Source organism: Lissotriton helveticus, chromosome 3_1 (genome assembly GCF_964261635.1).
Source record: "Lissotriton helveticus chromosome 3_1, aLisHel1.1, whole genome shotgun sequence".
NCBI lineage: Eukaryota > Metazoa > Chordata > Amphibia > Caudata > Salamandridae > Lissotriton > Lissotriton helveticus.
In genome coordinates, this window is record NC_136061.1 from 405,082,689 (window position 1) to 405,107,047 (window position 24,359).

Sequence of the window (24,359 nt, forward strand, 5' to 3'; positions counted from 1 at the left end):
GCCACCGCTTGAGTAAGCCACTGCAATTGCGCCGCCAGATAGTACCATTCAAAATCCGGCACTGCAAGCCCCCCATCTGCCCTGGGGCGCATCAAAGTGGTCAGAGCAACACAGCGCCTGCCCGATCCCCAGATGAACCCCGAGGTTAAGGACCGGAGTCTGTGAAAGATCGACACCGGTATCCACACTGGTAGGGTGCGGAACAAATACAATAAATGAGGAAGTGCAACCATTTTCAGCAACGCCACCCGTCCCGCTACTGACAGGGGCAGGGCCCGCAAGAATCCCATGGAACTCTGCAAGTTCCTGATCGCCCTATTGATGTTGCCCTCCAACAGGTCTAAGTGTGAGTGATAGATATGCGTGCCCAAATAAGGGAGGCAACAGTGTTCCCAGCGAAGGTTCCCCTCCATTTGGGGTTCTCTCTCTTATGGGGCCACCGGGAAAAGGCAAGATTTCCCCCAGTTGACCCGCAGTCCCGAGAGGCTACCAAAGTCAAGGAGGAGACGTTTGGCTCCACGAAGCGAGTCGCCAGTATTTGCCAAAAACATCAGCAGATCATCTGCGTATAAGGAGATGTAATGGGATTCACCCCTCAGAGCCAGGCCTTCATAAGTCTGGCCCATCCGAGCGTGAGCAGCCAGCGGCTCAATGGCCAGCGCGAACAACAGGGGGGATAACGAACACCCCTGGCGCGTCCCACGACCAACCTGGTATGCAGCCGATATCGTGGCACCCGTTTTTACTCGAGCCGTGGCTGCTTTATAGAGCAAGGCAGTCCACTTCACAAACCGCTCTCCCAATCCAAACGCCTCTAAAACCCGGAGCATGTATGGCCACTCTACGCTGTCAAAGGCCTTTTCGATGTCAATCGAGAGTACCGCGGCCTGCGGGAGCTCTCCGACATCACTCCCCACGACCCGGAGTAGGCGGCGCACACAAGTAGCAGTGGTGCGTTGGGGAATGAAGCCCGCCTGATCTGTATGTACCAAAGGTCGCATATGAGCAAGAAGTCGCGTCGCAAGGACCTTACTCAAGATTTTATAGTCAGTTGTGAGCATGGATAGTGGACGATAGGCCGAACGAGAGCTGGCGTCTCCTCTGCGTTTCAATAGGGGTATTACAATGGCCTCACGAGCGGTCGCAGGTAAAGCCCCGGTATCCCAGGCCTCTCTGAAAACAGTACACAACCGCGGGGTCAATACGTCTGCATAAGCCGCATAAAACTCGATCGGCAGGCCATCTGCGCCAGGGGTCTTGCGGCGAGCCATGTGTTTAATAGCCGTGCGTATCTCTCCCACGGAGATCTCCCCGCCCAAGCGGTCCACATGGTCCGGATCGAGACGCGGCAACCGCGCTGCAAGTAAGAAGTTGTCAAGTTCCTCAGGCGCACTTGGCATCGTGCTCCTGTACAGGCACTCATAGCACTCGAAGAACTGGGTGTTGATCTCTGATTGGGTATAGACCAAGCGCCCCTCCGCCGTGGATAGAGTCAAGATCGGAGTGCCACGAGTCGCGGGATTGGCCAGGCAAGCCAGTAAGGAGCCCACCTTGTCGCGCTCAGCATGAGCCCGAACGAGAAATTCCTTATGGTCGAAGCAGCGAAGCCTCTCCATCTGTGTCGCAACCTCCTCACGAGCAGCCGCAATGGCCCCGTGAGCCTCAGGATCTCCATGGCTAGTTCGCTCCTCAGCGCGCAACCGATCCTCGCTCTGTGCGAGATCCTGTAGGAGGGTCTTGCGGGCCCCGGCTGTGGCCGAGATACAAACCCCTCTAATCACCGCCTTGAAGGCACCCACTCAAGGGCCCTACTCGATGCCGTGCCCTCATTTGCAGTAAAATAGCCCTCCACACCGGTTTGTACCGTGGCTTTAAAGGCCGAGTCTTCCAGCGCCAGCGGGTTTAGACGCCACGTGGGAATAGTCTGGCGCTGCCGAGTCCACCAGACCACCACCAAGCAAGGGTTGTGGTCAGAGATCGTTTTTACCAAATACTCGCTATGGCGGACTAAACTCTGAACATCAGGCGAGCATAGAATGCTGTCAAGTCGGACATGCAGATCGTGTGGGGGGAATAGAAGGAATAATCCCTCTCGGCAGGGTGTTGCATTCGCCATGCATCAACCAATCCCCATCCGCATTGCCACTCTCGCCTGCTCTTTGCCATCCTCCGAACCGCAGATTGCGCTAATGGTGGGTGTGATATGTCTAACTCCACATCTATCACTGAGTTAAAATCCCCTCCGCGCTCGCTAAGACCGCAGCCAGCTTTCCCGATAGTCGCGCAAAGAAGACAGGTTGCTCTACATTCGGGGCATAAACACTACAGAGCGTCAAATCCCTTCCGTCAAGCCGGCCCTACACAGCCACAAATCTCCCATCAGGATCCACCAAGGTCACCAAAGGCTGAAACTGAACTCCTGCTCTCACCCAGATTAAAACTCCCTGTGCAAAGGCAGAGTATGTAGTATAAAACAGTTGACCCCGCCACCTGCGCTGCAAAGCCCGCCCCTCTGTTTGGTCAATATGTGTTTCATGCATGAAAGCCACCTGGATCCCTCTGCGAACAAGACAGGCATGCACTTTATGTCTTTTCAGCATGGAATTCAGTCCCCGTACATTCCAAGTTACACATTTCAATTCAGGTGGGGTCCCCATTCAAAATTACACATGCAGTTCGAGTTATTGGTAAAACCCCAGACGCACTGACAGTCCCCCGAAACCCCAAACCCGAAGCAGCCCAACAATCCCTCTTCCCACCCACCCCCAGAACAGGCACTGAAACGTAGGACCCATCTAAATACAAATCCCAACTGAAGAAAGTCTCTGGCAACTACCAGAGTCTCACAGCAAGTGTGAGATGGGGGGGGTCAGCGCCGCAACTATGCGGACAATGAGTCTCACTAGTGTCGTTAACCCGACCTCCCATATGACTCCCCTGATGCCTCACACTCCCAGGCAGTCAACAATAAAATCCACTATACATAGTTGCCATCGGCTCAGCAGTTCTCAACCACCACGGGATGAACAGTCCACCCCCGCCCCCCATCATATAGCATACAGTTATTTACTATACCACAGTGAGAAAGATACAGGGATCATTCATCAAGAAGGCCATCTGCAGTCCCCGGTGTGCCATGAGGCAGAGCCGGACCACCACCTCTCGAGCCCTCGGATGTCCCATCCTCTGACCCCCTGTGCGAGCCCGAGTCCGCTGCTGACGTTGACTGCACCACTCTGGAAATAGTAGAGACGGCTTTGAGGGCCTCCTTGCGTTCCAAGTCAGTCTGCGATACGGAGGGGACACGATTAGTCGCTGGCTGTCTCCTGTTCCTCCTGTTCCGTCTAGGTTTAGGTGCTGTATCCCGTTCTTCTCCAGTCCTCGGGTGAGCGTCAGTCCCGGCCTTGTATGATTCCAACCAGTCCCACACTTCTTCAGGGGTGTTATAGAAGGAGGAGTTGCCTTCCAGCATGATCCGTAGGCGGGCTGGAAACAACAGGGAGTAACGGATACCTTCATCCCGGAGAGCTTTCTTGACTACCAGGAATGAGGAGCGCTGCCTTTGAACCTCAAAAGAATAGTCGGAGTAGATGGAAACCCGGGCAGTGTCCACCTGGTAAGGTCCCATCGCCCGAAATCTCTGTAACACAATTCCCGGTCTCTGAAGTGCAGGAGGCGCGCAACAACCGGCCGAGGGGGCCGACCAGCTGCAGGGGGCGGGCCGGAACACGGTGAGCTCACCATGTCAGTCCCTTCGACTTTTTCGGGCAGGCCCACCACGCGTATATTGTTACGTTGATTGCGTCCTTCTGCATCCTCTGCCCTCCTTTCCAGCATCTGTACCTTCCGCTGCAGTTCTTCCAGGGCGGTCTCCGTCGCCTTGTGGGTGGGTTCCAGCTCACCCAATCGAGCCTCTGTTTGTTTGACCCGGTCCGCCAACTTTCCATGGTCTGCCCGTAGTAGGCCCAAACTCGTGGATACCTGGGTGATGTCGTGATGTAAGGCCTCCCTTGTGTCAGTAATGGCTTTCAGGATCTGATCCAGCTGGTGCTGCTGAAGACCCGCCATAGTGTCACTGGGTGAATCATGTTCCAGAGTGTACGGTAAGTCCTCTGCGGGGTCAGGAGGCGGTTTTTGGTGCGGCTTCCCCATGGCGGCGGCCGTCTCTCTGCACTTAGTCTCTGCCCCTGCGGGGTGTCCCCTGAGGTAAGATCCACCTGGGGCACTCACTGAAGTCGACGGTCTGGAAACTCCACGGTACAAACTATGGTCTCATTCCCAGGGCTGGGTCGCCTGTCAATGTCACCGCAACCCTGTAAGACCCTAGAACCTCCACATTTAGACCCAACTTACCTTGCTGGCCCCCCAGGGCAGACGTCGCTAGGAAGGGCCAATTCCGAGTCACCTCTAGGAGCAGGACCAGAGGCAAACCAGGTGCGGCAGCTGGCGCATTCGGTCCATCCCAGTCGCAGCGTCACTGCCCCAGTGCAAGGAGAAGTCACAGTCTACTCTACTACTAGGGAAAAGCATCCACTCTTTCCCATGTAGTGCTGGGCATCAGTGTCCCATCAGTTGCCGAACCCCAGGAGGTATTCCCTTGCTAATATGTCCTCCGAGGCGAGGGGGGGTGCGCTCCATCAGCAGGTACCGGTCTGCGGTCGCCGAGTTCAAGGGGCCACCTGCCACCCGAAGAAACCCCTAAGTGTGGCAGGGTATGCTCAGACGTGAGTCCCTTGCTCACTTGGCCACTGGATTTAAGATAGCCTGGCTGATGACGATTATGAATCCGAAACCGGTCACAGGATGCTTGTTTCCGGTTCAGGGAAGACATGGCATGGCAGTTCGGGCTGGACTGTTCCCATGAGGCACAGGGTCAGACTGATTTGCATATTGCCATGTCTGAACTGGGGTGGCAGAGTGAGCTAAAGAATGGTGATGGGTTAAACCCAGATCAGTTGACTGGGGGGTGAGTGTTTGATTTGCTCAAACGCTCCGTCCATCATCCCCTTTTGTATCGCTTTGTTCATCCTAAATGTGGCAGGGTATGCTCAGACGTGAGTCCCTTGCTCACTTGGCCACTGGATTCAAGATAGCCTGTCTGATGAGGATTATGAATCCGAAACCGGTCCCAGGATGCTTGTTTCCGGTCCAGGGAAGACATGGCATGGCAGTTCGGGCTGGACTGTTCCCATGAGGCACAGGGTCAGACTGATTTGCATATTGCCATGTCTGAACTGGGGTGGCCGAGTCAGCTAAAGAATGGTGATGGGTTAAACCCAGATCAGTTGACTGGGGGTGAGTGTTTGATTTGCTCAAACGCTCCGTCCATCATCACCTTTTGTATCGCTTAGTTCTCCCTAAGTGTAGCAGGGTATGCTCAGACGTGAGTCCCTTGCTCACTTGGCCACTGGATTTAAGATAGCCTGGCTGATGAGGATTAGGAATCCGAAACCGGTCCCAGGATGCTTGTTTCCGGTCCAGGGAAGACATGGCATGGCAGTTCGGGCTGGACTGTTCCCATGAGGCACAGGGTCAGACTGATTTGCATATTGCCAGGTCTGAACTGGGGTGGCCGAGTGAGCTAAAGAATGGTGATGGATTAAACCCAGATCAGTTGACTGGGGGTGAGTTTTTGTTTTGCTCAAACGCTCCGTCCATCATCCCCTTTTGTATCGCTTTGTTCGCCCTAAGTGTGGCAGGGTATGCTCAGACGTGAGTCCCTTGCTCACTTGGCCACTGGATTCAAGATAGCCTGGCTGATGAGGATTATGAATCCGAAACCGGTCCCAGGATGCTTGTTTCCGGTCCAGGGAAGACATGGCATAGCAGTTCGGGCTGGACTGTTCCCATGAGGCACAGGGTCAGACTGATTTGCATATTGCCATGTCTGAACTGGGTTGGCTGAGTGAGCTAAAGAATGGTGATGGATTAAACCTAGATCAGTTGACTGGGGGTGAGTGTTTGATTTGCTCAAACGCTCCGTCCATCTTCCCCTTTCGTATCGCTTTGTTCGCCCTAAGTGTGGCAGGGTATGCTCAGACGTGAGTCCCTTGCTCACTTGGCCACTGGATTCAAGATAGCCTGGCTGATGAGGATTATGAATCCGAAACCGGTCTCAGGATGCTTGTTTCCGGTCCAGGAAAGACATGGCATGGCATTTCGGGCTGGACTGTTCCCATAAGACACAGGGTCAGACTGATTTGCATATTGCCATGTCTGAACTGGGGTGGCCGAGTGAGCTAATGAATGGTGATGGATTAAATCCAGATCAGTTGACTGGGGGTGGGTATTTGATTTGCTCAAACGCTCCATCCATCATCCCCTTTTGTATCGCTTCGTTCGCCCTAAGTGTGGCATGGTATGCTCAGACGTGAGTCCCTTGCTCACTTGGCCACTGGATTCAAGATAGCCTGGCTGATGAGGATTATGAATCCTAACCCGGTCCCAGGATGCTTGTTTCCGGTACAGGGAAGACATGGCATGGCAGTTTGGCCTGGACTGTTCCCATGAGGCACAGGGTCAGACTGATTTGCATATTGCCATGTCTGAACTGGGGTGGCCGAGTGAGCTAAAGAATGGTGATGGATTAAACCCAGATCAGTTGACTGGGGGTGAGTGTTTGATTTGCTCAAACGCTCCGTCCATCATCCACTTTTGTATCGCGAAACCCCAGGAAGCGCCATCAGGGTAGTAGCATAGGCTGCACGCCCCAGCCAAAGAGGGCCAACACCTAGGGGGCACCGCGAGTCCGGCCACCCCCATGCTCCCACAACCGGCCACCTCCACAGTCAGGCCCCGCCGGGCCTCCGGATGTTCCACTGGGCCCTCAACTCCCGCCGTCAGTGGCAGCCGATAAGTCCACAGTGCAGATCCAGCACCTGTTCATGCAAGGCCGGGGATGAAAGTGATTCCGCTGGTCGCGGCAGGCGATCCGCGCCACCACAAGAAGTCCGCAGGCTGTCCGTGATACCGCCACCTCTGCGGCACTCAGGGCCCGCCGATACCCCGGACCAGCCGATCACCCCCTCCAAAGTTGCGCCAGTGCAGGGCCAGCCAGATCAGGGGCCGCGTCCAGCCCCACGCTCATCGGGTGCAATAAGCGCCACTCAGCAATTCAATCGGACCCAGCGGAAGAGGTCTCCGCGACAGCCGGTTGCCCCCAGCACGCCGAGGGTCACAGCCTGCAAGGCCCCTGGTCCGCCACCAGGCAGCGATCTCACCACACGGGTCCCAACATCAGGGGGAGAAGCGGTACCTCCGCCACTGGCCGCCTCTCCCACAAGGTACCGCAGAGGTCTCCAATAGGGCTCCGGTCTCCCTGCTGCCAAGTGCCGCCTCACGGTAGCGACGCCGGAGCCCCAACCCCCGCCGCAACAGGAGACCGGCAGGCCCTCGCCCCAAAGCAGCCAGCCAGCAAATCGAGGCCGGGGATGAGGCCGACCGCACTGGCCGCAGGAAAATGGCCGGCGCCGCCTCCGGGGGTCCGTCAGCAGCCCCCTGATCCGCCGCCGCCGAGCTAGTTTCACTGCTCCAGGCCGAACCACAATGGACACGCCGGGGTCGGGGATCGTTCCCGACTCACCAGGGACATCAGGGCAAAGGCAATCAGGATAAATGAGAAGGCGGGCATGGAGCTTCGTGCTCACGCGTCCATTCTCGTTGGTGGCCAAGCCACGCCCCTCCTCAATATTTCAAGCTTTATTAAAAATGTCACAAAAAGATGTTAATATTTCACTTCTGTTCTTGGATTTTGCGTCACAATAAAATACACTGAACATGATCTTCACAAAAGTTATTTACAAAAGTTTGAGCTATTGCCATTAAAAATTACAATAGCTTTTATTTAAGTATTAATTTTTTTTTTTTTAAAAAGCCAATGTTATTTGTGATATCAATACATCTAAGTCACGTAAATAAAACACATATTCCATTACAAATGCTATAGGTGTCACATTTGCGAAGTTAAAACTATTGGCACTGTAAATGACAAAGCTATTAATTTCGCTATTTTCAAAACCAACACATAAATAAAAAAATGTGTCATTTACAATACCAATAGCTCAAACTTTTCTAATGCGAGACCTATTGCATTGCAAATGATTGTTCATTTGACAACCCTACTTTATATTCCTTTTCATTAAATGCATTCTCACTCTACAGCAGTAATTGTAAAATACAAATGTAAGGAACAGGCAGAGTGGGGGCCCAGGGGGTACCGGACCCAGGAAAAAAACTAAGCCTCTGTAACCAGTTTACAAAGGCATTTAAATATGCAAATGGTCTTTAAAGACCTGTGAAAAACTCGGGCGGCTGGAGATGACTCCAGACACTGCCCAGCAGGAGGGTGCTGAAGCCCTTGGGCCTGGGCAGAAGTATGACTGTGAAGGCGTGAGCCCCTTTGCATCGCTCCACAGCCCCCTTGGGGGTCGCGCCCCACAGTTTGAAGACCCCTGCTTTAGATTTTCAGTATTTTTAGTTGTATGTGTGTGGTCATTGGTATTATTCCTTTCTCAGGTTGGTATTTAATGTGTCTATGTGTGGTGTTTTCATGAGTCCTGAGGAGGGCTGTGGTAAGTAGTGGCTTTGTATAGCTTAGTGAGTAGTAGGAGTTCCAAATTGTGCTAGAACCCAATTCACTACAGTAATATAATAAGTTCTAATACAAGTCTTGACCACAAAGTACGGCTTTAACCTCTAATACAAGTATCCATCACAAATTAGTACTGTTCTTACTAATATACGCCTTGACCACAAAGTACTACTGTACCCTCTAAAGCATGTCTTGACCACAAAGTACTACTGTGCCCTAATATATAAGTCTTGACTACAAACTACTACAGTATCCCCTAATACTTGTCGGGTTCACTATGTACTGCAGTACCCTCAAAATATCTCGACCACAAAGTACTACAGTACCTTCTAATGCAAGTCCTGTCCACTGGATACAATAATACCTTCTTACCTTCTAACACAAGTCTTGACCACAAAGTACTACTGTACCCTCTAATACAAGTATCTACCACAAAATACTACTGCTCTTTTCAATACAAAGTATTACAGAACCCTCTCATACAAGTATAGAACACAAGGTTCTACCGTACCTTCTAATACAAGTCTTGACCACAAAGTACTGCAGTACCGATTAACACAAGTCATGATCACAAGGTACTACTGTATCCTGTACCCTCTAATGTTTTTCTTCTTTAAATGCAGTTTATTGACCAGAAGGTACTGTCTTGCATGTTGTCCTACCTTCTAGTCCTACAGCATTCCTGGAGTCTGCAGATAATGAATTATGTATGATTAATATACTTGCTATCTCTCTAGATTAATACCATGCAAACAGTGTGTATGCAAATTACTTTGAGCAATCTACAGTACTGTGTATAAATTAAGAGTGAAATAACACATTTACTAGTATACTGTTCTTGAAAACACAATTGAATACATATATATTATGCTTCCTTCAGGATCGGCCTCCCCGTGCGCTGTGTTTTAGAACGTGATGTTGATATGCTAATGACAGCTGGGCGACACCCTTTTCTTGGAAAGTATAAGGTGGGTAAAATAATGAACAGTATAAAATAAAGGGATGAACAAGAACTTGCACAAGTAGAATTAAAAGACAGGAAATGTTAAAAGCATAGAGTGTAATCAAGACTAGTCATCCCTTGGTATTCAGCAACCCTCACATACAGCAGTGCCAGCAGCAGACTCCTATGAACACGTTTGAACTCCTCCTCTGTATACTAAAGTATACAAAAATATAATGGATGGAATTCCTGAACTATCTTAGCACCTGGTAATTATTTGGGCCACATCCCAGTCCATCGTTATTTTGCCACCTCAATTTGGACTCAGTCATATGCAAATGAGTCTTGACCCTGCCACAATGAGAACAGTCCAGTCCGAACTGCCTGGCAATGTCCTCCCTTACTGGAACAGATGTAATTCAGCATCAATTCTCCCTATTTCGGGCTCGTTAGTGTGTGTGTGTGTGTGACAGTGTGCATGGGACTCACGTCTGAGCATATTTCCGTCTCACTTAGGGCAACATACACAAGTATACAATAAATTGATTAATGGAATGCTTGAATTAATCTCAACCACTTATAATTATGCTGGCTGCATCCCAGTCCATCTTATTTGTCACACCACGCCACCTTAATTTTGACCCAGCCATATGGAAAATAGTCTTGGCCCTGCCCCAATAGGAACACTCCAGCCCAAACTGCCATGCAAGGTCCTCCCAGAACCGTACCAGAAGCAATCCAGGACAAGTTTTGCCCTAGCTAGGGCACTTCAGAGAGGTATAGCTTGGTTCCAGTGACACAGTGTACACAGGACTCATGTCTGGGCATACCTGTCCCTTTCAGGGTGACATATTGAAGTATACAAAAAGTGATGGATGGAATGCTTGAATTAATCTCAACCACTGGTAGTTTCTCAGAGTCGGAGCCCAGTCGATAATTTTTTTGCACACCATGCTACCTCAGTTTGGACCCAACCATATGCCAATCAGTCTTAACCCTGCTCCAATGGGAGCAGTCCACCCGTACTGCCAACCAAGCTATACCTGTCCGAGGAGCCCTAACTAGGGCAAAACCAGTCCTATGTTTCTTGCGTTCCAGGTCAGGAAGAACCTTGCCTAGCAGTTCGGGCTGGGCTGTTTCCACTAAAGCAGAGTCAAGAGTGATTTGTATATATCTGCGTCCAAACTGAGGTTGCTCGGTGTGCAAAATGGCAAAAAGAAAAATGGACTGGTATGGGGTTGAGTAATTACCAGTGACTGAGATTAATTCAAGCATTCCATCCATCACTTTTTTGTATACCTTAGTTCCTCCTACTCTGTATAGCATAGCAATAGACTAATACTCTCAAAAAGACATCCATTTCATCGGATGTTATTTGTAACCCAATGCATTTGTTTGCCAAAACAAAGTAAAAGCTATACATTTATTATAAATACCAAAACACCAGTTTTGCTAATTTTGTACAGAGACCACGCCAAAATCTAATATGACTGTTGCTTCTTTTTTGAACCGTAATAGATATTTTTCTTTTCTGAAAAGTAACCCCGGGTGGAGAACTCTGCTCCGCCAGCAAAGTTTCTGGAGTTTTGCCTATTCCAGCTCCGTTGAGAACCCGGCCTGCAGGCAAAACTCCGACTCCGTGGTGGAGCGGAGTTAGCTGGCCCCTCCACCCTCCCTAATTTAATTAATAAAAAAATGCACATACCTGCTGTGGCGTCCACAGAGTTTTTTTCCAACTTTGTGGAACTCCGTGTAGTGACACTCCTCCAACTCGGCCCGACTCAGCTTTTCAGACCATGCATATGCCTAAGAAATTTCACATTACTGCAAGTACATTTACAGTTCTGGAATTTACACCAACCTTAAACATAGCAAAGTCTGGTTAGATAAAAAAATGCCTAAACACCACATCAGAAGAGGTTCAGAACCAAAGAAGCACACATTCCACTTACCAGCAAAAATACAATGCATGCATTTCCAATATGAAATAAAATCATATTTTGAGGAATAAAGCAATGAATGTGGCTCAATAAAGTGGATCTGTAGTAACCATATGAGAAATATGTGTAACCTCTATACATCCCTTGGATACATCTGGCATACTCTAACTTTATTAAAAGGATAATAATGTTGTATAAGTGGTATTGACAAGTTCCTACTATGCAGAAACAGATACTGACTAGTATATAAAATATTATCTTTCCAGATAATAAAACTGAAAAAGGTTAAGTGGATTCACGAAAACCGTCATTGGTCAAGAAAAACAATATTTTGCCAGAAATTAGTTATGGTTATCTGTAATTTTCTTTATTCAGCTGTGCTTTATAGTGAACATTTATTAGTAATCAACACATCCCTGACACCTTTTTCTCCAGGTGGGATTCATGAATGATGGGCGCATTATGGCTGTGGACATCTTACATTACAGCAATGCAGGGTGCACACCTGACGAGTCTATTCTGGTAAGGTTCGCTCAAGTAGTGTATTTCTGCTATATGTACATGTACATTCTGCTATATACACATTGTTCAGCTGAAACTTTGAATAGATCTACACACTTAGTTTTGCAAACTCTTAGAAGACAGATTCTCAGATGATATCCATTTTTGTTCTGCTGTGCTCCTTTTATTCTCAGGTCCTCACTTAAAGTTTGGAGTGCCAAACCCATTGCAGAAGAAATGTAATGACACATTTTAAACAGGATTGGTAATAATGGATTATTCCAAATTTAGAGTCAGGGTGATGTGTGCTTAAAGCTGAGGATGCCATACTGGAGTGTTGTGCCTTTGCCATAACACTCCAGTATGCCACAATATTCTCAACAAAATGAGAGGTCCTGACAGCACTATCTGCTACGTGTCCCACATACAACCTCAGGTAGTGGCAGGAAGGCAAGGAAAAACTAGTCAAAGATTTGTCCATGTAAGTAAAGGGCTGATATGTTACAGGATGGTGTGAGGTCAACTGTCTACCAGACCGGAGGACCATCTTAGCCCTTTCAGTAATCTGTCTATAAAGAATGTTGTTAAGTTAAATTTAGATCAAATAAAGAAAGAGGGGCCCTACAATCAAAAGGGGCAGAGCTCTATAAAAGACTTTCTAGTCATAAATAACTCCCTTTGGAAACCACTGACGTTCAAAAAAACAGATATTCAAGCATCCATTCACCACACATACTTAACCTCAGGCTTGAACGAGTTGAATGTTGAACAATTACCGAATCTTTATGTCTCCAAATTTAATGACAGGTTTTTTTTTCCTTCAATGTAGCAGAATGTGTTACAATCATTTCATAAATTTAAAATTGAATCAATAAAAACAAGACATAAAACATGTATCTACATAAATATCAACATAAATACAATCATGTAGAGGAGAGAAACCATACAAGACAATCACATCTGTCAGTAATTTGGGTTAATTTCCAATTTCTTTTAGAATGTGATCATATGTTCCTCAAATCTAACACACACGGTGTGAGCGCGTTTCGGTGGGTTAAAAAATACAAAACCACCTTCTTCAGGACAACAAGATATGCTCCTCCTAAGAATATAACTATCTAAAAAATCTGGCGTGGAACACTCAGATAGGTGATAATACAAAAGGACGCCCCCCATAAACCAATCCCAATGTGCAGAAAAAAAGAGTGTCAGAACATTTCCTTTAATGGCTGTAACCAAAAGTGTGAGTTTTGAAAATCTCTAATATGGTGATGCGCTATCAAATCACCTAGTTCACCTCAGGAAACAACCAACTTATATCTCCACCATACATCTCCAATATAGATCAGATCAATCTCCCATTGGGTACCATAAATCAATGTAGAAGCTGAAAAGCTTTCTCGTTATGTATTTTCAGGACGAGGGTACACTTTCCCAATGTATCCCAATGCCTCGAGGTGTTAATAGCTCTCCGTTTTATCCAACGGGTCGCACGGGTGCTGGGCGTCTAGTTAGAATCTATTTCCAACTAGAAGCCAAGCACTGTGCGCAAATCGTACCCTATGGGAGATTGATCTCATCTATTTTGGGAGATATAAGTTGGTCTTCCCACTGGCAAATATCAGGTATAACACAATCAAATTGAAAATATGTATAAAAGGCATTTGTCAAAACAATATAAAATCCCTAATAGTGCCTAGTAAGAATTGTCATAGTGCAAATTACTTATCCCCATGGTTCGAGTGGTTCAAACACCAAACCCTTGCCTATTACAGTAATCTGGGAGATTCCATATCACAAAATACCTGCCAACAGGCATTTGCACATTGCAATCACAATCTACCCGTAAAACTTTATTGCCGTTAACACATGCTTTTCACAATAAATAAGTAAGGCTTACTTGCTTTTTCATTATAAACAGATCATACGTAAGGAATCTGACCAATAAGCCCGCTAGCCTTTCCCAGTTGTTTGACACTATATACAATCCAGGTCTACTGAACTGCACATAATCATGCATATATTTATAAACTCGCAAATGTGTACCACCAACTGTGGATTGAACCTGTCTGTATCAAAGGATGTTCTGTTCTTCAGGAGCAGCTCACTGCACCCTTGCCAGCAACCTGTGCATGAGGTCACATGCTCCTTATATAAGGTTGCCATTGGACGTTACATCTGTGTTCTGATTGGCTGCTATATCTGGTGTTTCTGTTGGACGTATGGTTAGGTTTCTGATTGGCTGATAGGTCTGGGGTTCAGATTGGTTCCTGGGCTAAGGTTTGTATTAAGCCTAGGGCTCAGGGTTTGGTCTCTGATTGGCTGCTAGGACTAGAGCTGTCATTGGCTGTAAGAGCCTGGTCTCCTATTGGTCCTAGGGCTTGGGGCTAGAGATGTGATTAGTTAGGGTTATTTAAGCTTAGGGCACAGGGCGTCTCAGCCCAGGCATTGAGGCTAAGGGCAGAGAGGACAAGGGAAGTTGCCTGTATCGGCTTGGTTGGGCCTAGGGCCAGAAATGCTGCCCTTTTTTTTCATTCACCATCGCCCACCTTAACACATCCACATCCACAAACATATTAACACACACACAGCAAATGTACTCTACTAATTTACTACAAACAAACCCTACCCATTTCAGTGTCTCAAAATCCACTACAAAACCCTACAAACCACACCTATACACCCTTCTACCCCAACTATCACACAATGGCACCTTCACTCTCACACAAAACACATTTTGTGAGTTGCTAATGTGTTAGCGACTCGCAAAATATGGTGAATATTAATGGTCAGACCTTTTTTTGCGGTCGCAAACAAGCAGAATTCCCCTTTGCAACCGCAATAAATGGTTGTACATCTGTCCCAAAAACTGGTACCGTACCTTTAACCCCTTGCATGCTGATGACGGCCCCCATCCGTCCTGCACTATGGGTCTCGTGTGCTGATGACGGCTGGGGGCCGTAATAAACCCGCCCACTCGCGATTCTGCCGCACAGGCGCAGAATCGCGGCCGCATGCAAGTGGTTAAGGCAGCCATTACCCCCAGCTTCCCATCATGCCTCAGGGGTGACAGTTAAGTCAGTTGTTTTTTCCGGCTCCTTCAGTCAGGAGCCAGGATTTTACAGCTCTGTCTATTTTTGACTTTTATTCAATCATTTTCAACTTTTATTCGTGGTTTTTACCTTTCACCCTGCGTCTTGAATCTTGTAGAGTGAGGTACTTCCATTTTTCTGACAGAAACTTGCTATTTTTCTGTCACAACATGCCATCTCTTTTTGATCCTTGTCCCTCCTGTGGCAAGAAGAAGGCCAAAACTGACACGCAATCTGTGTGTATACTCTGCCTTCCTGAGTCTCACTCCTCTGATGCCTGCGAACACTGCAAAAAACTTCCTGTCACAAGTCCCCTACGCTCCTGAAGGCTACCAAATGTGATACAGAGTGGTGGAGTGTGCCTGACGGAGAAGAACGTCTCCTTTCTCCACAGACAGACGAGCCTTCACCCTGGACTGAATACCCGAGCTCCTTTCCACTAATCCACTTTTCAAGGACAATACACCTTTAACTGGGAGCCGAGACCCGAAGACCACTCCCCCGGACACCACATCATAGCGCCGGAACTAATCGCCGAAGGAGATGAACCAGATGCCGATCATAAAACAGAGGACCCCGGAAGACACGAGGTGAACGCCCAAGCAGCGGGCATTTTGGAGACGCCGACTCCCATGGAAGAAGCACTGCTACTGAAGAGGACCGGACTGGAGACCAGGACACCATTAGAGCCAGGAGGCCACCGTTCCTGTGCTGCACCCAGCCACACTCCTGGAGGAGGCTCAGCCAGGTACTTCAGCACTTCAGCGGGTGGGCTGAGAGGAGGGAGAAAGTTGGGGAGTAGTAGGCTGACTCTTGTGTCTCCTACCTTACAAACTTGCCCTCCCTCACATTTTCCTCTCACGTCGTTGGAAGCCATTTGAACTCACCAGGGTGTTCCCTCCCTCCCTTTCCATACGTGACCAACAAGAGCACTGCACTTATCATTCCCCCTCTCTCTTTTTGAGAACACGCCAAAAGGAAGAGACTCAAACTGCGGGACCCAGGGCTAACAGCAGCACGATAAGAAGAATGATCGACCTGTTACAGACTGTCTTTTGTGAAACGTCACATATGTAAAAAGAATAAAGACTCCTGAAGATACCCCTGTGTAGTCCTCGATCCTTGCTCTAAACCGAGCACAAGCTCACACTTCCCAAGGAGGATAGCAGAGATTTTGAGGAGGTATTGCAAGAAGGAGGTTTGGTGGCTACTCAAATTATTAATGCTGCAGCTGATGGAGCAACCCTATCTGCTCATTCTTATGCAGGGGATCTGTGCCAGACGTTCATCCTGGCTTCGGTTTACTGCGCTAAAATCTGAAGCTCAGCGACGGATCCGAAATTTCCCTTTCTCAGGATCTTCCTTATCCAGCTAACACACTGATGACGAAATGTCAAGAATGTAGTCGGAGCTAGACAACTTGAAGGTGGTAGGGCTAGAAAAGAAAAAAGTGTTCTGGCACAGATATAGGCCATACGACCACCGGCCCTTCCATCAGAGGGTTCAAACCCCTCAGTGGCACCGGCACCAACAGCAGCAGCACCAAGCCAGAACTCACTATCAGGGGTGTCACACCCCCAGAGGGAGAGGGGCCCCTCATCAATCTGCTACCTCAACAAAAGCTCTATCAAAACATAGAGCACTCACCCACCCCAATCGCCGTATCCCACTCCAGTGGGGGGAAGTATAGCCAACCACCCAGCCAAATACCAGGCGCAGCATTACAAAAGATCAATGTGTGTTAAGTACGTTGCATAATGGGTACTCTCTACGCTTTCGTTATCAGCCTCCGGCGATCGCTCTAGTTAAATCCGAGTGCCACCAGCTGCAAGTACTGCAGCAGGAAGTATCCACTCTCCTAAGAAAATCAGCCTTCGAGGAAGTTCCTGTATCTCAATGGAGTCAAGGAGTATACTCAAGGTACTTTTTAGTGCGGAAGAAAGGTCAAAAGTCAGAATTCAGACCTATTCTGGATATGCGCACTCTCAACAAATCCATCTGGAAGGAAAAGTTTTGCATTTTGACTCTCCATCAAATATATCCTCATCTCCAGCAAGGGGACTGGATGTGTTTGATAGATCTACAAGAAGCATACTTTCTCTTCCAGGGGATCCTCATCAATAGTCATAAGCACTTGAATATACCCACCCATGCACGGGGACCCCGGAAAATATATCAAATGTATATATGAAAACATATATATATGCAGCTCTATATATATACATAAATATATAATTTTAAAAACAATCAATGCAGCCTTCCAGACGCAACAGGCTAAACAAAGCTGTAAAATCGTATCTTTGCACGTATACCAACAAACCAAAAAGACCAGAAGATACTTGAACTGCTTTTAATGAACAGCAGAAAAGTAGTCCTGCAAAGAAAAAAGCAGGCATTGTTAGCCCATAGGCTGTATTGTAACTTCAATAGCACAGAAACTGAAAGCAAATTTAGAGAATCATACAAACTGGCACCATGCCTTTAAGGCAGCTATGATCCCCAGCTTCCCATCATGTCTCAGGGTTGACAGTTAGGTCAGTTGTTATTTCCGGCTCCGTCAGTCAGGACCCAGCTCCACAGATTTTTGACTTTGCAATCAGATATTATATTTCATTTTCATCTAAAACCCTATTTACTTTGACATTTTACACCTGTTGGAGTATTTCTTTACCCTTTTTTGGGGAGTTTGGCATTTTATATCTATCAGAAATGCCTTCCCTTTTTGATCCTTGCCCTTCCTGTGGCAAAAATAAGGCCAGAACCGACTCCCACTCTCTCTGTATCCTTTGCCTTCTGGATTCTCATGTTCCTGAAACTTGTCAACACTGCCAGTCTTTATCAAGACGGAGTCTCAAATAAAGGGAAAGGATTTGCCTTTATGGACTCTCAGAAAAGGGTAAAGCTACTACCTCTAGAGGCAGGTCTCCTGTGAGACAAAAGAACAAGAGACCCAGATCACCTTCTAGTCTGTTCTTCATCAGCGTCAGACTCGGCGTTGAGAATGCCTCCACTGGCGAAGAAAACATCGACAACAATTCCATTTGCGGCGGGCTTGCCGGCGAGAGAACATCGGTTGTCGTCGAAGTCTTCCAAGCTTAGAGGTACATCTTCAGTGACAAATTGTCCATGAACGTCAACCAGGCGACGGTCGGCATTGAGAAGTCGCTCTCTTTTGCTGCAGGTTCCCCCAACGTCAATACACTGCTCTCTGTCGTTGCCTTCGGTACGACATTCGACGTTGAGGCACAGCCCTCCGTTGCCGTCAACAAGGCGGCGGTCAATGTCGAGGCATAGAACATCAGCGACATCTAAAGGTTCGAAGTAGAAGCAAATCCCTCCATCCCAGCCATCAAGACGATCAACGTTGAGGTCAAAATCATCAGCGACGGTGAAAAAGGATTCAACATCAAGGAGGACTCCTCTGTTGCATCCCAGAGGGCGCTCAATGTCAAGGCCTCGATCGACTTCATCGAGAAGGTTGACGTCGAGTAGGTTTTCTCCGACACCTTCGCCACATTTAAAGTCAAGACACGGTACTCCGTTGGGTACTTCTCTCCCAACATCAAAAAACAAGTCTCCAACGACAGAACATCAGTCGATGTCGAAACACACACGACCGACATCAAGGCAGAGATCGCCTTCATTGGACTCGCAGGTCTTGGTGGTGGATAGTTGCTCAACATCCAGACATTCGACACCGTCACACCATTTGACCTCAAGGGGACGCCATTTCACTTCAAAAGACCTCTCGGAACCTTCAGTGTCGGCTGCAGGATCCCCACAAGTCCTCTCGATGTCAAGAAGCTCATCTTCACCATCTCCACAGCTGCGGGTTAGAAAGCTACCCCGCAGATCATGGCTCCACCTACACAACGGGAGGAAGAACACTGATCTCCCTCAGTTCATCTCTCTCCTAGGTGGCTTCTCCTGGTTCATGAAATGAAAAGAGGATTTATAAAACGCGATAGCTGCCCTCAGGCATCCCAGCGCTAAGTAAACAACACTTGCTGATGAGATATATGAAGACAATTTATTCAGATTTCTTAAAAAAGAAGGTTTTTAGGTGTTTGCGGAACAGGAGTAGATTGGGCTTGGATCTCAGATGGAGAGGGAGGGAGTTCCAGAGCCTGGCTGCGTTATATGAAAATAACCGGCCTCTGCATCTGGATCTCTTGATCCTAGGGACTGTGGCGAGGAAGGAGGAGGCTGATCGGAGCTGTTTGTTCGGGTGATAGGGGGTGATTAGGGAGTGATTGATAGAGGCCCCCATTTTCCGGAATGCTCGATGTGAGATACAGAGGGTCTTAAAGTCAATTCTCTCTCTGATTGGGAGCCAGTGAAGGCTTTTTAGGCCAGACTTGGCTGAGAGGCGACAGGGAATCTGAAGCAATGTTCGGGCAGCACAATTTTGTATGATCTGAATCTTACATAGGGTAGTTTGGGGGGCTCCTAGATATAGGGCGTTTCCAAAGTCGAGACGGGAAAGGATCCATGATTTGTCTTGCCCGAAAGGGCAGAAGGGGAAGGATCTTCCGAAGAAGCCTGAGTAGCCCGAAGCACATAGCTGAAAGTTTGGCTGCCTGGCAGTTGAAACTGAGGGATCTGTCCAGCCAGATGCCAAGGCTCTTTATAGTGTCTTTGGGTGTGGGGGGGGGGGGCCAAGACAGATGGGCCAGAGTGAGTTAAGCGTGACGGCGTGAGGGTTGCCTAGGAGCATGAGCTCCATTTTGTTTCCGTTTAATTTAAGACATGAGGTGGCCATCCATTTGCTGACTTCTTCTAAACAGACCCTTGTGTTGTCCTGTGCTTTATGTGTGTCTGAGTGATTGAGGGCCACCACTAGCTGAGTGTCGTCGGCATATGTGATGATTTTTATCCCGAACAGCAGAATCTCAGCTAGTGGGCTCATGTTTATGTTGAAAAGCATAGGGCTCAAAGAAGAGCCCTGCGGCACCCCACAGCCAAGGGGCTTGGTGGGGGAGGTGGTGTCGTCCTCGAAAACCTGAAATGAACGGTCAGTGAGAAAGGATTCAAGCCAGGTGATTGCTCTGCCTGAAACTCCTAGGCTGGTGAGTCTGTGCAGTAGAATTTTATGGTTCACAGTGTCGAAAGCGGCACTTAGGTCCAGGAGGATAATTGCCACCGATCCTCCCTGATCCAAGATCTGCCTGGCCTCCTCCATCAATGCAACCAAAGCGGTTTCAGTCCCGTTCATGGGACGGAAGCCCGTCTGGGAGAGGTCAAGTAGGTGGTTGGTCTCGAGGATCTCTGTCAGGACCATGTTGACATGTTTCTCTAAAATTTTGCTTACCCAGGGTAACAGGGAGATTGGGCGATAGTTGCTTGGGTTTTCTGGGTCCAGATTGTTTTTTTTTTTTATAAGAGCTTTGACCATGGCTCGCTTCCAGGGGGATGGGACAATGCCTGTGTAGAGGGAGGAATTGAGCAGGTCCAGAATGGAGGGAAGAATGTTGGAGACAGCTGAGAGCAAGGTGCGTGGGGGTGCCGGGTCATTGCGGGAACCGGACTTTACCTGATGCATGATGGAATTAAGCATGTCTAGGTCGAGAGGAGGTAGGACTTTGAGTGTAGTTGGGGGGATTGTCCAAATTCAAGTGGTGTTGTGGGTGGGGGAGTCGATGTAAGTGGGGGGAAAGGAAGTGTAGATGCTTTGAATTTTTTGGAAGAAAAACTCTGCCAGGTTGTTGCAGCGTGTTTGCGTGTTGTGAGAGGGAGGGGCTTTTTCAGGAAGCTTGAGGAGGGTTTTTGCAATACAATATATTTCTTTTGGCTTGGAGGCAGCTGCGATGATTTTTCCTGCAAAGAAGTTTGATTGTGTGGTTTTGATTTCATTTTTGTAGGACCTTATCGCTTCCCTGTATGTGGTTTTTCTTGAGGGCGAGTAATCTAACCGCCACTTCCTTTCAAGTTTTTTGCAGTGGTGTTTCATCTCCCGTAGTTCGTGGGAATACCAGAGGGTGGTTTTTAGATTGCGCTTAGGCTTAGTGTGGCTTACAGGTAGTACAGAGTGTAATGAATTGGAAATCCAGCTGTTGTAGTTCTTGTTGGCTTGGGAGGGATCTTGGTTTTTGGGGGGTCTGGACGATTCTAGAGCTATTAGCCAGTTCTCATGGGGGAGTTTTGACCATTTGCGTTCCTTGCGTGCAGGTTATGTTGGGAGGGGGAGGGGTTTGGAAGTTACAAACGAGAGGGATCAGGAAATGGTCGGTCCATGGTAGGGGGGAAGGGGAGCCCACTGTGAGGTCTTGGCAGTTACTGAAGACGGGGTCTAAAAGATGGCCTTTGATGTGGGTCGGTGTGTGCACAAGTTGTTTCAATTGCAACGCGGAGAGATTTGTTGTCAATTCCATGGCGGAATGGTCTAGGTTATCGTCAAAATGAATATTGAGATCCCCTAACAGGGTGTAGTTGGACGGACTGCATGCTAGATTGGCTATGATGGTATGAAGGGCAGTATGAAATTGTTTCAGGGTTCCGGGTGGACGGTAGATAAGAGTCCCGGAAAAGGTGCTGGAGGGGGAGAATTCTATGGCAAAGGAAAGACTTTCACAGTCTGGGATCGAGTTGGGCGAGCTCCGGCACTTATAACAGTCCTTATAAATAATTGCTAGGCCCCCCCTTTTCCGGCCAGACGATCTTCCCGTTGAATCTGATACCCTGGGGGGAGGGCTTGCACTAGGTCAGGTTCTGACTCTGTGGTCAACCAAGTTTCTGTTAGGTATAGGACATCTGGGGCGTGCTCCTCCAAGAGCATAGAGATTTCGATAGAATGTTTAGGGAGTGATCTGCAATCTAAGAGGTACATCTTTAGCTCGTTTTTTTGGGAGGGGATTGTGTGGATCTGGAAGTTACACTGTGAGCATGAGATGTGAGAATGTGGTGGGTCGCAAGAATGGAGGCATGAGGCATGTGTTGTTCCTCTCAGATTAAGGAGGGAGTTGGGGCTATAGATCCTAGTGTGGGCAGGAGATTGGGCAGGGGTTGTGGCCCCTGGCTCCGGCTGGTCGTGGACGGGCACAGACAGCTTGCCTTTGGCATGTCTTTTAAGGAGGGGCAGTCGAGAGCGCTGACCTGCGCACTGGTGGGGCGGAAGTGGCTAGACCTGACTTCCGGGCGGTGGCACCTCCCTCCAATCAAACGGAAGAATCCACGGGGAGGGACGCCATCTCAAACCGGAAGGTGTGCCAAATGAGGGGGTCGAGTATAGAGGTAATTTACCTTTGTAGGGTGGATTGCCCCGTAAAAATGTGGCGCCAGTGATTTTTTTTAAAAAGTAAATCGGAGGGCCTTCCCTAGCGCTTCTCCGTTATTAGGGGATGGCAGAATCTCACCCTAAGTGCGATTGCTGCGCGACTGTCGGGGCGGGTCTTTTATGGAGTCTAGAGCGCTGACCTGCGCGCTGGTGGGGTGGAAGTGGCTTGACCTGACTTCCGGTTGGTGGCACCTCCCTCCAATCAAACGGAAGAATCCACTCTGGACCGGGGAGGGACGCCAACTCGTCATTGGCAGAAAGAACCGTCGTAGGTTTAACAGCCTTTGGACTATTCAAGCCCTCTGCATAGATCTCCTCTGGCTCGGCTGGTGCAGGCAGTTGAGCGATCACCTACCACACCAACCAGGGGCCGCCAGAGAGACAAATCTACTCCATGTAAATCCGCTTCTCATGGACGTGGTAGGAGAAGAAGATCACCCTCTTGGTCGTCTTCCTCGACCCATTCTGCCAGGAGGGATTATTCTCCAACTCTTACGGCCAGTCCACCCTCCAGAGTGTCACTTGTTGCTGACATCAACACCTTTCATGATGTCCTATCTAAAGAAGCACAAAAGCTAAATATAGAGATGTCTACACCCCAGACCTCTTTATCTAATATTTTTTGAGACTCTCTGCATCAGAGGTCCGCGTCAAGACCTTTGCTGCCGTTAGTTCCTGGTCTTCTACAACCAGTCATGGATGTTTTCCTTACTCCAGCAACAGTCCAAACTGCCCCAGCGAGGATCTTAAAGAAATATAGACCAACAGAACAAGATCCTCTGTTCCTCAGGTCAGACCCTCCAACAAATTCAGTGATTATTGTGGCTGCTGAGAAGTCCCATGCAGTGGCTTCTTCTTCCTCGGTCCCTCCGGACAAGGAGAGCAAAGCCCTGGATTTGTGAGGGAGAAAGGTTTGCGGCTCAGCAGCAGCATCTTTATAGATGCATTGTGGTACTCTCAGGAACGCTTCAAAGAAAAGCTACCCAAAGAAGACCGTCAAGACTTTGGGGAGATTCTCCAGGAAGGAGCCCTCGTAGCCAACCAAACCATCAGTGCGGCGGCAGATGGGGCATCCTTAGCTGCTCAATCATATTCGCATGGGGTATGCGCAAGAAGATCCTCCAGGCTGCAGCTTACAGCGTTAAAACCAGAGGCCCAACAACGCATCTTGAATCTTCCTTTTACTGGAAATTCAGTGTTCGGCTCTCACACTGACGAGGCGATGGCCTGGATGAAGTCTAAACAAGACACTCTCAAAGCTGTTGGTTTATAGAAAAAGAAAGAGTTCAGACGTCGGTACAGGCCTTACGATCATAGGGCGTTCCGTCAGAGGGTAAAAGCCCCTCCATGGTCCCAAAGGCAGGACCATCAGGCCAAAGCTTACTATCAGGGACGTCACCCTTGCAGAGGTAGAGGAACGCCCCCCCAGTCCTCTTCAACTGCCAAATACACGCCAAACAATTAGGGTTCACTTCCTCCATCACCGTTACCCACTCCAGTGGGAGGAAGTATCTCCATACATGTAAAAGAGTGGCACAAAATAACAAACGATCATGGGGTGCTAAATGTACTACTAATTGGTTATGCACTACGTTTTCGTGCCCCTCCAAAGTACATCCTCCCAGTGAAGTCAAGAGTTCACCAGCTGCCGATGTTGCATCGAGAGGTATCCACTGTCCTACACAAGTTAGCCATAGAAAAGGTTCCTTCATCTCAGCAGGGGAACGGGGTATACTCCATGTACTTCCTGGTACAGAAGAAAGGTCTAAAAGAGAGTTTCAGGCCTATTCTGGATCTATGTCTCCTAAACAAAAACATCAAAAAAGAAAAGGTTTGTATGCTGGCATTCCATCAAATATATCCACTTCTTCAAAAAGGGGATTGCATGTGCTCGATAGACCTCCAGGATGCCTAATTCCATGTCCCGATTGCACCACTGCACAGAAAGTTTCTACACTTCATGGTAGGCAAAAAACATTATCAGTAGAGAGTCCTACCATTCGGCCTGAAATCCGCACCT

The 24,359-nt window shown here is 48.4% G+C and overlaps 1 protein-coding gene across 1 annotated transcript in view; it reads left to right on the top strand.

Annotated features, from left to right (window-relative positions):
• LOC144822537 (aldehyde oxidase 1-like) overlaps window positions 1–24,359 on the top strand; it is a 661,088-nt gene that overhangs the window by 397,691 nt on the left and 239,038 nt on the right. Inside the window, exons 23-24 of the mRNA XM_078680183.1 lie at window positions 9,471–9,558; window positions 11,909–11,995. Of these exons, the coding sequence (XP_078536309.1) occupies window positions 9,471–9,558; window positions 11,909–11,995 (175 nt within the window). The remainder of the gene's footprint in view (window positions 1–9,470; window positions 9,559–11,908; window positions 11,996–24,359) is intronic.